The sequence below is a fragment of the Squalius cephalus genome, assembly GCF_949319135.1.
Source record: "Squalius cephalus genome assembly, chromosome: 3".
Taxonomy (NCBI): Eukaryota; Metazoa; Chordata; class Actinopteri; order Cypriniformes; family Leuciscidae; genus Squalius; species Squalius cephalus.
Window position 1 is genome coordinate 22,849,240 of NC_137124.1, and position 17,650 is coordinate 22,866,889.

At 38.2% G+C, this 17,650-nt stretch overlaps 2 protein-coding genes across 4 annotated transcripts in view; one reads left to right on the forward strand and one right to left on the reverse strand.

Annotated features, from left to right (window-relative positions):
• itga11a (integrin, alpha 11a) overlaps positions 1-6,627 on the reverse strand; it is a 91,911-nt gene extending 85,284 nt beyond the window's left edge. For both annotated transcript variants that reach the window (XM_079866898.1, XM_079866897.1), the window contains exons 1-2: positions 6,554-6,627; positions 3,471-3,515 (exon numbers count right to left, since the gene is read on the reverse strand). The gene's annotated coding sequence lies outside the window, so the exon portion shown is untranslated. The remainder of the gene's footprint in view (positions 1-3,470; positions 3,516-6,553) is intronic.
• Positions 1-17,650, forward strand: part of coro2ba (coronin, actin binding protein, 2Ba) — a 39,438-nt gene that overhangs the window by 14,029 nt on the left and 7,759 nt on the right. Inside the window, exons 1-8 of one of the 2 annotated variants that reach the window (XM_079866905.1) lie at positions 4,849-4,989; positions 6,533-6,733; positions 12,668-12,784; positions 14,367-14,516; positions 14,753-14,917; positions 15,590-15,706; positions 16,585-16,689; positions 17,425-17,521. In XM_079866905.1, the coding sequence (XP_079723031.1) occupies positions 6,533-6,733; positions 12,668-12,784; positions 14,367-14,516; positions 14,753-14,917; positions 15,590-15,706; positions 16,585-16,689; positions 17,425-17,521 (952 nt within the window). In that variant the 5' untranslated portion in view covers positions 4,849-4,989. Of the gene's footprint in view, positions 1-4,848; positions 4,990-6,532; positions 6,734-12,667; positions 12,785-14,366; positions 14,517-14,752; positions 14,918-15,589; positions 15,707-16,584; positions 16,690-17,424; positions 17,522-17,650 lie in introns of those variants that run through there. The other variant, XM_079866904.1, reaches the window with a different exon arrangement.

Sequence of the window (17,650 nt, forward strand, 5' to 3'; positions counted from 1 at the left end):
ATGCAGATTTGTCATAATTTTTCTCCCTTTTAACAGTTAGGCCAATGTGAAAACCTGTTAAAACCTGTTAAAACCTGAGTGTCAGTTGATACTCGCAGCTGCATCTGCATAGTCTGGTGGAAAAAGACAGCCAAGCAAAAAGACAATAACAAACAAAGGGCACCCCAATACACAAAACACCCTCCAGTACAGTAGTAATGAGGGTCTCTATCCCATCTCTGAGCCGTTTTCCTCCCTCCCCAGAGTTCTGTCTTCACTGAGAATTGAAGAGATTTAAATGCCCTTCAGCTCTGACAAAATCATTCTGTTCTGGAACTTAACTTATACATGTTATTATGTTTTCCTCAAGGTATTGTCAATGCTGAATAACATAAGCTCATGGCTTAGGATGATCTCATTACACTGTACATGCACAAATATAGCAAATCTAGTGAAAACACATTATAAACATTGAGAAAATATAAAATACAATGTTATCATTTGCAACTCGGTGGCCATATCAGGTAAATATGTTGTCCTCATTATATCTGTCTGCACTGAGTAAATGCTGAATTTTCTACAGTAAACTCTGTGCTAAAAACCCATCTCTAAAGTCACCAGCATTCATTCTGACTTTTCTGTGTGTGAAAGGACAGCATGCAGCTTGACCTGGCTTTCTCTCAGCTGTATTTCATTCACAGCTGGAGCCAAAGCTGCCAAAACAGGCAGTGGGTCTCCAGGCTCAAGAGTTATTTAACTCCCACAGAGACAGAATGGCATCGGAACTCAGAAGCAGGAACTGGAGCCTAGCTAATGCCCAACAAAGACGGGCATGGTGAGGGGCTGAAAGCAGTCTAACTAACAACCAACTGTGGCCCTCTGGAGGCCTTTTATCCATTTGTGTGCCACATTTTAAAGACAGAAGAGGCTTGCTTCCTGTCTTGGAAGCTGTTGGAATATTAGTCTTTGAGGGATTCATTGCATGAATAATATTCATAGGCAGAGTTGGTTGGGGAGATCTAATATTTGGATGCTGTAATGGAGTGATACAGTAAATTAATAGCGTTTTCCTTTCAAAATGTCCACAGTACCGTTTTCAAGCCTCCACACTAAAATGTTGGAAAATCTTAAATTCACCTTACTGTGCATGCCTAAAAACCTCCTAAAAGCTCACTGAGATGATACAGATGGAACAGACATAATAAAGTTCTCATGCTATTCTTCTAGTAGGATCATTTTATTTAGCAAATTATCTCACCATTCACTGATGCGTCCAGGTAGCACTCAGTCACCATTATATGTTTGGTCTAAAACGCAACTGCTTTCATGTATTGCAGCAGGACAGCAATTGCAAGTAAATTTTCCGTCATCTTTGCAGTACTGTGATATGAAGAGTGTACAAAGTAACATATCTTTAGCAACAGTGGGAAAGTGAATAGCACATAACAGGCACAATAGCGGTATAAACATATATCGTCACATGTATGCGTCGCATGACTTGTTTTCAAATACCTCCGTTTTCACAGTCCACACTACAACGCGAAAATGCCGTTTTCAAATCTATCCACTTAGGAAAGCATTTTTCAAAAAGCTCAGTTTTTGCAGGACAAAAACGCTTTCTCCGTGTGGACGTAAGGCCAAAACGGAGAGAAATGAAAACGTATTAGTGGCCTAACTTTTAAGTACAGATATGCAATAAATGGTAGAAAGATGCATTAATGGATGGAATAAAGAAAATCAAAAACATAGCATGCAGAAGAAACTGCAGGCAAGATGTGAAAAAGTCAATAAAGAGTGTAGTCTCTGGAGTCTCTCTATCCTGCAGCAAAAAGAGCACATGTGTGCGCAAGCTCACATACAGTGGAATGGTACACGCACATCACACAAATAATTTTCTCTCAAACAGTCTGCTTAATTTGCAGTGACACCATCCTAGACAAAATGATACATGCTTCAGTACTTTTGTGTTGCCAGAGTTTTGACTAACAGCATAAAATCTGGTCCAGATTGAAGCTTGTTCTACCCAGGAAAAAAACATCTGACTGACAAATACATACATACCAACCACAGCTTGTTTATTTTTTACATGACGTTTAGGGGCTAGGCTGATCTGAAATAGACTTTATTACAGAAATAGACCAGTTTCAGAAAAAAAAATGTAAATTAACATGTACCGATTGTTTCACAGACATAGAAATTGAAGCTGAACTTCATAGAGTGCATCAAATAAGTAGCCTACTTTACATTTCAATGATTTAAAGCAATTCATTAAAAAAACAAAAAAAACCTGTGATTAGCTCTTCCTGAAAAGCACTAATAATATCAGCTCGGTAAACTCTCAAAAAAAAGTGTAAAAATTTTACTTTCAGGGGTACAACAGCTTGAGGAGGTACTCCTAGAGGGACTTTTAGTGAAAGTGACATGTGAAGGCCAAGGGTGGTAACCCATATTCGAATTTGTCCTCTGCATTTAACCCATCCAAGTTAGTGCACACACATTAGGAGCAGTGAGTAGTGAACACACACACTGCAAACCTGTGGACACACAAACCCAGAGCAGTGGGCAGCCATATTTGCAGTGGAGCCTGGGGAGCGATTGGGGGTTGGGTGCCTTGCTTAAGGGCAACTCAGTCATTTTTTGCCGGTATTGAGGATCGAAACCGAAACCTTCGGGTTACCAGTCTGACTCTCTCACCATTAGGCTAGGCCACGACTTCCCCCTACCCCATTTAATGGGTAGATAAGGTGTCCCGTTAAAGGTACTTTCCGGGTGACAAGCTGAAGTGCAATTTTTGCACATGTTTTCTGACCGTGTAACTTTTTTCAGAAGTGCTTCAGATGTGCTCTTACTGCCAGATGTTACATAGCACCAGCCAGTCACATTAACACGGGCAATTTCGGCCAAATCTTGCCATTTTGCGGGTAATATGCATCAGACTGTCATTAAACAAACAGTGGGCAGTCCTTGGGTATGCCATCTAAGGGTGAGACTAAGCCTTCAGTGCATGCGTACACACACAACCTTTTGCAGGTCTACCTCTAGCCCTATGGCCTATATAGAGATGTTCTTAAAATGAACATATTAACTTCACTTGGGGCTAAACATCAATATGTATTCTCTGGACAGTATTTGCATGAATGCATGCAACAGTCAGACAGCCCAGACTACAAAATATCTGTAGGGTGTTTTACTGACACATGGTGAACAGAGAGAAGAGCTGAAGGGGACGCCAAGGAGAGAGTGCTGTTGCACTAAAGTTAAATAAATCTTGTCTGTCTGCATAGAGGTTGTCAAGAGCTAGCCAAATATACCATTTAATCATTCAACATAATTAGAGAGAGAAAGACTTTTGTTTTTATCATAGACCTGAGAATGCTCCGGACAATTCCCAAGGTCTTATTAACATCCTCCTGTTTATTTCTAATAATATCACATAGCATAATTATAATTCTTTGAGAAGCTGTAAATCAACCAACCACAGAACAGCTTACCAGCCTCTCACATCTTCGGCATGTACAGGATCAATTTAGGACGTCCTACCAGAAAAAAGAAAACAAATGAATTTACTCTGTTTAACATAGTAAACATAACTGGTTGGTTAAATACAATGAACGTGATTACACGGTCAACCTTCAGTCAATCTATCTGTAGATTTCACAGACCATAACTGCTGAAGCAAATTATGCCTAAAGAAATTGAACATCATACTTATTAATCTGTACTATAGGCTGTGGAACAATAAATCCTAAGCAAGAGGCAATTAAATTATGAATAAAATATACACTATGGTTCAGTAGTTTGGGGTCAGAAAGATTTTCTTTTAATAAATGTATATTTTTATTCAGCAAGGATGCATTAAATTGATCAAACGTGACAGCAAATAAATGCTGTCTTTTGAACTTTTTATTCATCAGGGAAAATAAATATATCAAGGTTTCCACCAAAATATTAAGCAGCACACTGTTTTCAACATTGATAAGAATAAGACATCAACATTGATAATAATTAGGTTTCCTGGGCAGCAAAGCAGAATATAAGAATGATTTCTGAAGGATCATGTGACACTGAAGACTGGAGTAATGACGCTAAAATTCCGCTTTGCCATCACAGGAATTATAAACTAAAATATATTAAAACTAATTTTAAATTGTAATAATATTTCACAATATTACTGTTTTTCCTGTATTTTTGATCGAATAAATGCAGCCTTGGTGAGTATAAAGACTATCAAAAACGTTGACAATTTTTACTAATCCCAACCCCAAACTTGTGAATGGTACAGTAAATATACAAATGCAAAATGGCTTGCAGTGCATTTGTATTAGTAAATGACACACATCTGAAACTTACTGCTGAAACTTTTAATCGTGTCATGTATTTTCAACTGTAAATCTATTCATCTTAAATATAGAACATCATATTAACTGGACATCTGGAGGACTGGGCATTTAGAGGAGAGAGGAAAAAAAGAAGAAAAATAGGAACATAGATGGGGAGAGAGCTCAGAAACAAGAAGGTTGTTATGCTTTTCAAGACCATAGCTACCATAGTGGATGCGCATAAAACAATAATCACCCTCCAGTGGAAATGAGGACACTTCCCCCAGACCTAAGTAGACAGAGTGCAGTTGCATCATACTTATTATATAACTTTCTATATATGTCTTTGAGATCGATATGTTTTATAAACTGAATGAGATGGTGAGGAATCTGATCTATGGCAGTAAACTGAAAGACATTAATAAGCAAACACTGACATAAAGAGAGGATGGAGCACCAACTTGTGTCTGGGAGGCATGTGGGGCTGGGCCTGGTAAGAGGGAGGGAATGAAGTAGTGAGGGAGGGATGAAAGGAGGCTGTGGGAGGAAAAAGGGAAAGAGAGAAACAGATGCAAGTAACTCAGGCCGGCAAACTACATGCACGCAGGAAGCCGGAGAAAATACAGGCTCGTTCTATAGGCCTAGATGATTGCAGAATACAGAGGGTGGTCAACTCAAAACCAAAGGAAAGGTAGGAAATTAGCCTCAATAATTTGGAGTCAGACATTGAGGATAAAATAATAATAAATATGATCTATTTTATTTTCATACTGAATAAGCAAGTATATTTTGATGATTTATGTATAGAAATAGGCTTATTACTTGTGTAAAGTACACAGATAGATAGCGGTCTGTTTGTGTCTTTTGGAGATACATGGAAGTGAGCGAGTGTGTATGTACGAGCAGCATTAAATGAATGAATGTCCTTGTATGCAAATCTCAAAGGCACAGCTCTCTACACCCCAAGGCCTCTCTCTGGTTGATTCGGTTATGGTTAAACAGGCAAGACAACACGCACACAAACCGCTGAATGCTTTAGTACAGCTGTAAACATTCAACATGGTGGGAGAGCTGAAAATTAGACATGTGGATGTAAGAAAAAGTAATATGATGGAGAAAGATCTCAGATAGATGCAATTTCATCCCTCACTGCTAACAGGATGCGACTAGCCAAACTTTTTTGGCGTGCTAGTAATTCCCAGTCAGTCAACATATAAATGTTACAAATAAACTAAAGACTATAAAGGTTATGCATGTGCTCATGCACAACACACAACTATTCACAATGCAGTCTTTAGTCATGAGTGATGTCAGTCATCTGAAAGATTCAGATCAGACACTGGTGATTTAACACTTCTTCTTCTCCTTCTGACCATTATCTGTTCGAATCACAGCTCATTTTAGTTTGAATGGCACAGTCTCATTCATTAGAGCCTAAATTGTTGCTTACACATTCCTTTAGGCTAAACTACAAACGGTGGTTTGAGCTCTTAGTGAAATTTTACAAGCATCCACAAACCGCTTCCTGTTTGAGTGGCAGAGTCTTCTAACAAGTTTCATACTGGAAAATGGAGCCGAGTCAGCACTAGCCGGTCCAATATTCATATTACTCTTATCTGTATTTCACTTATCATATCATGGGGTCATTGGACATATGATGTTATATATTTATTGACATGATCTGTATATGAGTTTCCAAAAAGGCCTAAGTGATGTTTGGCTGGTTAATGGTTGGGTTTTGGATGTAGGTTTGTTTACTTTGTGTCATTTGGTTCATTCAATCCTGCTGGTCTATTGCGAAAACACAGATTTAGGTTTTCCACTGGTATCATGACAAAAACAAACATGGTTTTAACTTAATAATATATTTAAAACAAAAAGATTATTCTTGCAAAAGCTACAGCAATCTTTTGATTAAAACTTATCATGTTTAATGTTGTTTTAAACATAAAGGTTCTTTATTGGTTCTTTGCAACAACTTATAAAGGGCCTTGTTAATATGTAAAGAGAGTATTCCCAGTCTTTAAAGCATCAGTTCAGATAATCCTTACGTATAATGAAGCAACATATTTGGTTGGGTGGCGCTCTTATTAGAACCTTTATTTTTTTAAAGTTTAGACTTTAACCACTTCCTCTGTCCACCTCACAGCTTACATAATAATAAATATTAAATGACCAAAAAAAAAAAAAAAAAAAACACTTCTAACCCTGTTGTCTTTGCATGTGCTTTGCAGATGTCATGGCGGCCGACCTACCGGAGCTCCAAGTTTCGAAACGTCTATGGCAAAGTGGCGAACCGAGAGCACTGCTTCGAGGGCATCCCGATCACAAAGAACGTCCATGACAACCATTTCTGCGCGGTCAACGCCAAGTTCCTCGCCATAGTAACGGAGAGCGCGGGAGGAGGATCTTTCGTTGTGATCCCGGTCACTCAGGTAACCACCACAGTCACGCGAGCACAGCACTGGTGTTTTCTCTAGACAGTTTGTCTTAACGGCTCTGGGTTGCACTAAATTAATGACCGACACAATGTAGGGCGTCAGAGACTAGAACAATCAGCAGCATGAATGATGCTAACCTTTTTAAGAGGCTTATTTTGGTCACATAGGTGTCGGCAGGTTTAAAATGGAGCAATGGGTTCGTGACTTCGTGTTTATATAAGGGAGACCGTACACGTGTTCAAAATGATCTCTTTCAACAGGGTTATATTCCTTCCAAAGAGTACATTAATGAGCACAATGTTTTGTTATTGCCCTATTGCCAGTAAGGTCATTGATCTAGTTTAATCATTTGGAAGACCACAAATGTTTGTTTTTGCATCTTTTAAGAGCAAGTTGCTATCACCCTCTGTGCTTGAACCATGACTCCTATCCATAGACTATTCCATAGAGAAAGACTCCATGTAGTCTTTCCTTGTTGCTGAGAGGTTCATTAAAACTTTTGTGTTTTCCCGTATTGATTATTGTAATGCCTTGTTAGCTGGAGTGTCAAAAGCTTCCTCGGCTGCTAGAACTACTAGACTAAACTCTAGGATAAGAGATCACATTACTCCCATTTTGGAGTCTCTGCATTGTCTCCCTGTTAGGTTTAGGGTAGACTTTAAAATTCTGATGCTTACTTACAAGGCTTTACACGGGTTGGCACCTCAATACTTGACCGAACTTTTAATTCCATATACTCCAACGCGTGACCTTCGTTCATCTGAAACTGGTCTTTTAACTGTTCCTTTAACTCGCTTACAATTGATGGGAGATAGGGCTTTTTCTTCAATAGCTCCATAACTATGGAATTATTTACCAATCGAGATAAGGCAAGCAAAATCTCTTAGCATTTTTAAATCTTACTTTACTTACTTTTTAGGGTAGCTTTTAATTGAATATTTGTATAAATTTTTTATTGTGCATTATTTTATATAGTGTATTTTTGTTGTTTTATTTGTTTCTGTAAAGCGCTTTGAGATGTACAGTTAAAGTCGCTATAGAAAATAAAAGTTATTATTATTATTATGATTTAGAACCATGAAGTCCTTCACCCAGTGGCTTGACATGCTCTAAATTAAAGCTTTCTGTCAACCTGTTTACAGGCCGACCAAAAGCCTGACTATAGTGATCAGAAAGCAGATGCTTTTCCTTGAATCTCTGGCTTTGATGCTGTAAAATGGACAAGCACTGGAAGCTGCTGATCACTGATGTTGATATAACAGTAACGTGGACTACAACGATGAGGACATCAGTGTGCTCTGGCCGGAACAGAATGTCCGCTTCATAAGGAAGAAGGGGTTTCTGTAGATTAATGAGATAGTTCACCAAAAAAACTTAATATTCTGTCTTCATTTACTCACCCTCATGTCATTCCGAACCTGTACGACTTACTTTCTTCTGCAAAACAAGATTTTGAAGAATGTTAGTAACCAAACAGTTTTGGTCACCATTGACTTCCATTATATAGTTAAAAATATGTTCCACAAAAGAAAGTCATACAAGTTTGGAACAACATGAGGGTGAGTGAATAATGAAAGAATTTTTAGTTATTATAAGTTATTTTCTTTGTTTTGAAAAACCAAGTAACTGAATCCCAAGGAGACAAAATGCAAGTGAATTTAAATGTGCCTCCAAATTCCACCTTCACAGCAAGTGGCCAAACTGCAAGAATAGCACAGACAGAAAAAATGACACGCACACTGTTTATCATTGACATGACAATGACAATTTTTGGCACAGAGCCTTTGATGTCCCATTCTTCTCTCCAGTCATCTCCTCTCTTTATTCTGTCTATTCTTCTGTTCCTCCTCTTGAGCGCATCCGGTCATGCTACATTGCCCAGTGGGCCTGCAGACCCTCGGTCATGCTCCAAGCCAACTTGGATAAACTATCAATAGCACTTTTGTGATGAACACTCAGAGTCACCCAGTTAAAGTATCACGTAGAAGGCCAGCTTTGTGCTCTTCATGGGCTCATTCCACAGTGTTTGTGACTCCAACTGGGCTCCCATACAGGCCTTGAAAAAGAGTTCAGTCCCTCTGACTTCAGCATGTGTGTTTCTCTGGACACCACGTGGGGCTCTGTTTTTCCCAGCTTCTTCATCCTCCATCTCCCTTGCATCTCTTTCTCTCTCTGCCTAGCATTGACAGCTCCCTGCAAAGTTTGCATGCATACTGTAATACTGAGAAGTTCACTGTCACAATCACTGAAATCTGGCATAGAGATAATAGAAATCACTGTGAAGCTATTTAATAAGTGAAAATAGTTCAACCTCAGTTGGATGATAGGTCTAACTAGTATACAGACTTTAAGATTTTTGCATTTAGCCACCTTTTATTCTTAAAGTAACACTTTTTGTATTTGTTGTAATATGTATATAGCTCATTCAATTTCTCTAATGCTTTTATTCAAACCAAGGCATTAGTCTGAATTAGTCTATTTTACAGGACAACTGTCTGATTAAGGAGGATCAGCAATTCTCATAATACATCTGAGATATAGACACATGGGAAAAATATAATGGCAGAACATTGGCTTTTCAAATGGAATTCCTCATTTGACAAAGGAGCTTCAGTTGTGGAATGGAAACTGCATTCAGAAACCAAGATGAGATGGCCCAGGGAAAGAGAAAAAAAGAGCATGAATAGAAGGCTGTGGTATTCGCGATGATGTCATCATTAACTGTTTAACCATTTGGAAATGAAACCGTTCCTTTCCTTGACCTAAGCTGCTGTTGACAGAAACTTCTCTGAATGATAATGTGTGCTGTAATGGTTTGGGATGATATCAGAATTCTTAAAATAATTCAGAACTCCCATCTAAAAGGCTCAAGGCGCGCACACACACACACACACACACACACACACACACACACACACACACACACACACACACACACACACACACACACACACACACACACAAACAAGAGGGAGTTGGGCCATCTGGCAACACAGATAGGAAACTGCCAACCATTTCAGACTACCTTAACATGCCCCAAAGTGCTTTTAACTGGACCCACACCCATTTTAATAATGCCTCAGTTAACATACAGTAAGCTCAGAAAACTGAAATGCCCTTTGTTTAGAATTTTGTTCAGGAACCATGGAAAATGTTGGGCTTGGAAGAAGCAAAATAATTTTTAACAGTCTAGACTTTAGAAAAGAGTAGCACTGGCCAGTCATTTCAATTTTCTGAGGATGTGGCAGTGTAAATCTACAGAAAAACTCCATACTCATCTTTCTCTCTATGAATATCTACAACAGAATATTAAATATGTATTAGACTGCCAATCATCAGTTTGTATCAAGTAATCCATTAATTAGTAAAAAAATATCCTAATATTATGCATATAGTATGTGCAGGCAGGCTATCTTACATTTATGTTAGTTAAAAATGCTGATATTGTAAGTATTTTTTGTTTATACGATATAAACCTGCATTTAGAAAAATGTTGTCTCTGCCGCTTATATTCTAGTAAAGGTCTAGCTCAGCCAAATTAGTCAGATAGTGAGTCATCACTCATGCGCTATTGTATTTAGCATATTATTTGGAAAGAAAAACGACAAACTTTAGCCCTGAAATGTGCATTCAGGAAGGTGTTTAATGTGGGATCCGGGATTTTTTACAATAATAATAATAATAATTTCTTTACATTTATATAGCGCTTTTTCTGAGACCTCAAAGCGCTATACATAGATGGGGGAATCTCCTCAACCACCACCAATGTGCAGCATCCACTTGGATGATGCGACGGCACCCATATTGCGCCAGAACGCCCACCACACACCAGCTTACTGGTGGAGAGGAGACAGTGATGAAGCCAGTCAGTGTATATATGGGGATGATTAGGGGTCCATGATGGACAGGGGCCAAGGGGCAAATTTGGCCAAGATGCCAGGGTTACACCCCTACTCCTTTTTCGAAGGACATCCTGGGATTTTTAATGACCACAGAGAGTCAGGACCTCGGTTTAACGTCTCATCCGAAGGACGGTGCTCTTTTTGGCAGTATAGTGTCCCCGTCACTACACTGGGGCATTAGGACCCACACAGACCACAGGGTGAGCGCCCCCTGCTGGCCTCACTAACACCTCTTCCAGCAGCAACCTGTTTTTTCTCAGGAGGTCTCCCATCCAGGTACTAACCAGGGTCAGCCCTGCTTAGCTTCAGTGGGCAACCAGTCTTGGGCTACAGGGTGATATGGCTGCTGACAGTAATAAAAGTAGACACTGATAGGAACAGAAATGATTTTACAGCATACTCTATGGACTTCCATAATAGTGTTATATTGACTCCATAATTAGATACTAGACACAAATGGAAGTGTGACTCAGCAAAGCCTTGTAACTTCTCTGCTAAGGATATTAAATTTGTGCCCTATAAGACCATATTTTTGTTTGTGCTATTAGAGTTATGGCAGTCTAGAGGCACATCCACTGACATCATAATTAGTGTAATCACATGGCTGTTCCTCGCGCATCATTGTGCTGCTCACAATAGAGGGTGTGGCTAAATATATGATCTCCTTTTGTCTCTGACTCTTAAGATCTCAGACAGCGACTATTCAGTCTGATCTGCAGCCAAAACATCCATCTCAACAACCACTCACTGCCAACACACTCCTACACACACAAAAGAATAACAATAAACAGGAAGTGAAAAACAATGAATAATTAGAGAGCGGAAACTGAGAAGCAAAGAAAAATAGGTGTAAAATGCAAAAGCATCTCTTTCAAAACTTTGTCCTGTGCATATATGAAAATGTTTAAATGCAATTAAATTATCATTATGCATGCATTTAATGCAATTAAGAGATCATTAAAGATGTCATATTTGTACATTCATTCATTACACTGATAATGTTAGTTTTAGTGAAGTCATACTTTATTGCATTTTTGTGCTGCTGTGCTGTTAATAACGCCCTGTTTGAGTCATTTTTCATCTTAGTTCTAAAAATGTACGTTTTGGAATACAGGGTGCCCAACAATATGATTTTATAGTACATCTTTTATCACAAATTTCTCACATTGTTATCATGATGTGAGAGGCAATGATGAGCTGTTCGAATAAGCGCAAGATCAGTCTCGAGAGCTATATATAGTCTTGGAAAACACCTTGACAAATCAGAAATCCTCACACGCAGGCAAACATCTGAACAACAATCTATAGCCGATTGCTTTGGCCACAACAGTTAAAGGCTTTAGCATTTTATAATCGGCCAATTTCAGTGTTCTTTTGAGTTTTGATCTCCTGTGGGAAATCAAGACATTTCCTCGCCCAAGAAAATTATATTTAAAAAACACCCCTCGAGCAATCGCTGTGCTAATTTAATGCCATAATCTAACACAGATTTCCATCATGCTAATCTAGAATAGCACAAAGAGTACAGACATGAACGTGTGACAGCCAGTCTGCTATGAGTTCATTGCGTACATATCCAACCAAGAAGCCACATGCTGTTCTGTTCTTGACCAAATATTCACATTCAAGCTAACAACATTTCTTCAACAATGAAATGACTCCGATTTCACAGCACTAACAGTATATCACTGCATTGCACTGAAGCCCTGACAGATGAAGACTCTTTCATAAGCAGCCCACTCAGGGTGCACTCATGCATGACCTGAACTACAAATCCCAAAGGACCTCAGAAAGAGGTCAATGGACTAAAGTGGCATCAAACATTCATGACATCATGACTACCATTCTGTCTACTACTGACTGTCTAACTGTAGTTATGTAGCGCCACACAGTGGACGTTTGTGTGTATTACAATGGAGCTGTTTGAATGTTTTCAACTATCCATGTCTTGCTATGTGTGTCCATAGATAGTTTTATTTGTGTAAATAAAACCATCAGATCAGTAACCTATACTTTCCTCCCGCAGTTTGGCCGTATCGACCCTCACTATCCAAAGGTCTGTGGTCACCAAGGCAAAGTGCTGGACATCAAATGGAATCCTTTCCATGACAACATAATTGCGTCTTGTTCAGAGGACTCTTCTGTAAGTAAAATCCTCATGATGGTCAAATTAGTCAGCATCATTTAAAAAAAACTGTGGAAACAGTGAAAACTTGTTTCAGTTTATTTTTGTTGTCATTAATGGAAAACCATTTACTTTTCCTGAGTTTTACATTAACCTGAAATATTACTGAAATATTAATATAACAGGACCAATAGAAGTTTTATTTATTGAACCTCAAGTCACATCAAGTATAGGGATATATTAGGAAAGGGATAAATATTTAAATGTCATTTCAATGTGATTTTGATTTACATAAATCATTTTAAGTGACCCTGCAAAATGAAAAAATAATTAATTAAATAAAGAGAAATAATAATTAAAATGATTTGAAATGAATTAAAAAAAAAATAAAAACACACAAAAAATGCCAATATTGCCTTGCTGAAAATCATAACAGGGACAGAATAAGTAAACACATTATTGTTGTTGTTATTATTATTATTATTAGTTAGCTCTGATTGGATTATGATAGGTAAATCCAGTTATTTTAATGCTTCCGTGTTTGTTATACATTGTATTTGTCATATTAGACTGATTTAACCATTTATGAAGTTATATAATTATAACTAACCTGACATTCGAGTCTTAAAGGAGAACTCCGGTCAATTTTAACATTGAGCTCATTTTTTTGTCAATTTGGAGTGCTGTCAATACAGAGAACAACGACAAAAATCGGTGTTGCCTACACCGTGTTATCCTCTTTTTAAAATTTGCACCCTGTTGACTTCAATGGGGCAAGTTTTAAACCTGCTTTTAGCCTCTTAACATCCTTGATGTGTCATTACAAGTGCACAGGTCATGTGAGTGATTCCTTCAGAGTGAACACGAGTGAGTCTGACTGCAGTAGATGTGAAAGAAATGGATAAAAATGATGTTATTTAAGCCAGCGCAAATACATTTACATTTACATTTACATTTATTCATTTAGCTGACGCTTTTATCCAAAGCGACTTACAATTGCTATATATGTCAGAGGTCGCACGCCTCTGGAGCAACTAGGGGTTAAGTGTCTTGCTCAGGGACACATTGGTGTCGCAAATACCTGTATTTGCATCCTGTTTTCGGTCGAAGGCCATAGTAATCGATTGTCGAGTTCACGCCCATAGGTTTAGTTACCTATGATCACGCGCGTGAACTCGGAAATTGACTACTTTGGACTTCAACCGAAAACAGGATGTAAATACAGGTATTTGCGCTGGCTAAATAACATCATTTTTATCCACATCTACTGCAGTCAGACTCACTCGTGTTCACTCTGAAGGAATCACTCACATGACCTGTGCACTTGTAATGACACATCAAGGATGTTAAGAGGCTAAAAGCAGGTTTAAAACTTGCCCCATTGAAGTCAACAGGGTGCAAATTTTAAAAAGAGGATAACACGGTGTAGGCAACACCGATTTTTGTCGTTGTTCTCTGTATTGACAGCACTCCAAATTGACAAAAAAATGAGCTCAATGTTAAAATTGACCGGAGTTCTCCTTTAAACCTTCTTGATATAGTTGATTTAAAAGTGATATTTTTTTTTAGTTCTGCATCTTTGTGTCTGTGAATGTGTCAGGTACGAATATGGGAGATTCCTGATGAAGGACTGAGAAGGAATTTGACAGAGCCTGTATTAGAACTGTATGGTCACAGCAGACGCGTGGGCCTCATAGAGTGGCACCCAACCACTAGTGGGATTCTCTTCAGTGCTGGCTATGACTACAAGGTGATACAATTTTTTACAACCGAAATTTGACAGTCTCAAAATCAATAATATGAGCTATAAAGTTAAAACATGGACGGTGTGGACAGTTGGTACTTAAGATTGTATGTGAAAACTTATTTTGATTGTCCACAGTATGAACATGAGAGTGCCATACTGCCACTCACAGACATAAAACGGTCAAAAGACTGTATCTGAGGTATGACTAATGTGTTGTTGGTATTTTTGTCTCTCTGTAGATCCTGATTTGGAATCTGGAGATTGGGGAGCCGGTGAAAATGATTGACTGCCACACAGACGTGGTCCTCTGTATGTCATTTAACACAGAGGGGAGTCTGCTGGCCACCAGCTGCAAGGACAAGAAGCTCCGCGTCATTGAGCCCCGCTCTGGCAAAGTGCTACAGGTGCGGATTGCGTGTGTTTAGTCTTTCAGTATATGCAGCACTCAAACACTCACAGTCCCAAGTAAACAGACAGACTCATGGCAAATTTCAATCACATTCCTTCTAATATCTGATATTGACTTCATTCTGCACTCTTCATAATCGCCAAGTATGCATTAAGTTGATTAAAAAGTATAGTAAAGACACTGATAATGTTACAAAAGATTTCTGTTTCAAATAAATGCTGTTTCAAATCGGCATATTAAAATAATTTCTGATGGATCATATGACTGAAGACAGGAGTAATGGCTACTGAAAATTCAGCTTTGCCATTGCAGGAGTAAATTACATTTTAAAATATATTAAAATAGAAAAAAGTTATTTTAAATTGTAATATTATTTCACAGTAGCCTTGTTGAGCATAAGATACTTCTGTTAGAAACATTAAAACATCTTACCAACCCCAACATATTTGAACCGTATTTTTTTATTTATATAACCATACACACAAACTCATTTTATTATATGTTCTAAAATATTTTGTACACATCGAGAGGGAAAATATCCATCATCACCATGAATTTTTGGAATAACCATCATATTTCATGCACCCTTATTTTGTAAATGCACTATTGAGAAAATTGTTTGCAGAACTGAAATTTTCACGTGTTTTTGTTTTATATTGTCAAGCAGGAGGCAAACTTTAAAAACCACAAAGTGAACCGTGTTGTGTTCCTAGGCAACATGAAACGACTCCTAACGACAGGTGTGTCTCGCTGGAACACACGCCAGATTGCTCTCTGGGACCAGGTGAGGACAACCTATGTGTGTGGGTCAGGTTTTGACCTGATCACTCCCGACGAGGGCTGTTAAACCTGAAATCACGTGGGATCAGTCAAGGAGGAAAATAAACAAAAAAATTAATAAGCAGAAAATATTATCTTATTTAAAATGTAAATGCTAAAATGTGTCAGGGTGGGGGTAGGTATAGTTTTCGGTGTTAAAAAATACTATTAGTTAAGTATAAAGACAAATTAAGTCAAGACTCCACAATGGCAGAAAAACAAATGGGTGGGTGGGTGTGTGTGTGTGTGTGTGTGTGTGTGTGTGTGTGTGTGTGTGTGTGTGTGTGTGTGTGTGTGTGTGTGTGTGTGTGTGTGTGTGTGTGTGTGTGTGTGTGTGTGTGTGTGTGTGTGTGTGTGTGTGTGTGTGTGTGTGTGTGTGTGTGTGTGTGTGTGTGTGTGTGTGTGTGTGTGTGTGTGTGTGTGTGTGTGTGTGTGTGTGTGTGTGTGTGTGTGTGTGTGTGTGTGTGTGTGTGTGTGTGTGTGTGTGTGTGTGTGTGTGTGTGTGCTCATTTACAAAACTCATCCAGAAATACACATTGTCCCTGATGTCTGCATTACCCTAAAGATTAAGATCGCTGAAAGTCATTGTTTTCTTCTCAGCATCTTCCCTGTAATTATTGTGTGAGAATCACATTAATTGTTCTGTGTAAGTGTAGCTAAACAGCTACGCTCAACTGCAGTGGAGAGAGAATATGGGTAAAGAAGCTGGTTGCTTTGCTCTTCCTACATTGTTAGGGTTCTGAGAAAGTACTGTATCTCAACATTAATTTGTTAAAAGAAAAAGGATCTGCAAATCTGGGTTCAAAGTTATTTGCTCTCTTACTGCACTGTCTCTCATGACAGGAGGATCTGTCCATGCCGATCATTGAAGAGGAGATTGACGGCCTGTCAGGACTGCTTTTTCCATTCTATGATGCAGACACACATATGCTCTACTTAGCAGGCAAGGTACACATTACTCCATACTGATAAGGATTCTTACATACTTTAAAGCTTGTAAATATGCACTTCGTTCAAAAGTTCGGCATCCGTACATTTTTTTTCAGGAAGGATGCATTTAATAGTAAAAAAAAAAAAGACACTTATAATTTTACAAAAGATTTCCATTTCAAATAAATGCTATTCGTTTGAACTTTCTGTCCAGGAAAGAATCTTGAAAAAACACAATTTCTAACAGAAACATTAAGCTTTTATAACGAGCATTTTCAACAATGATAAGATTTTTTTCTTGAGCACCAAATCAGCACATTGATGTCTGAAGACACTGAAGACTGTCACATGACACATGTGACACTGAAGACTGGATTAATGACTGCTGAAAATTCAGCTTTGCCATCACATGAAAAAAATACATTTTAAAATTGAAAAGTTTTTTTAAATTGTAATAATAATGTTATAATAATACGTTTATTTTATATAGTGCCTTTCAGAAAACTCAAACTTTCAGTTACTGTTTTTACTGTATTTTTGATCATATTTTGAGCATAAGAGACAAAACATAAAAAAATCTTACTGACCCCAAACTGTTGAACGGTAATGTATGTTAGATATATAAATCGATATAAAAATGTTCAGCCAAATACTGAAAAGCCACATTGATACTGCCATCACAAATGAGAAAAAAGATCACCTTAGAAAAAAACAGTAATTGTCTTTGAACTGACTAAGATGGTGTAATTGTAGGGTGATGGGAACATCCGGTACTATGAGATCACCCTGGAGAAGCCCTACCTGCAGTATCTCATGGAGTTCAGGTCCCCTGCACCACAGAAAGGCCTCGGTAAAACTCAAATTCTCACCATTCAGTGATCACACTATACCAGCAACCTCTGTAAAATGGAGTAAAAAACTTTCAAAATTAACCCTTGAATGCAATAAATAAACGAACAAACAATAATAAAACCCCAAA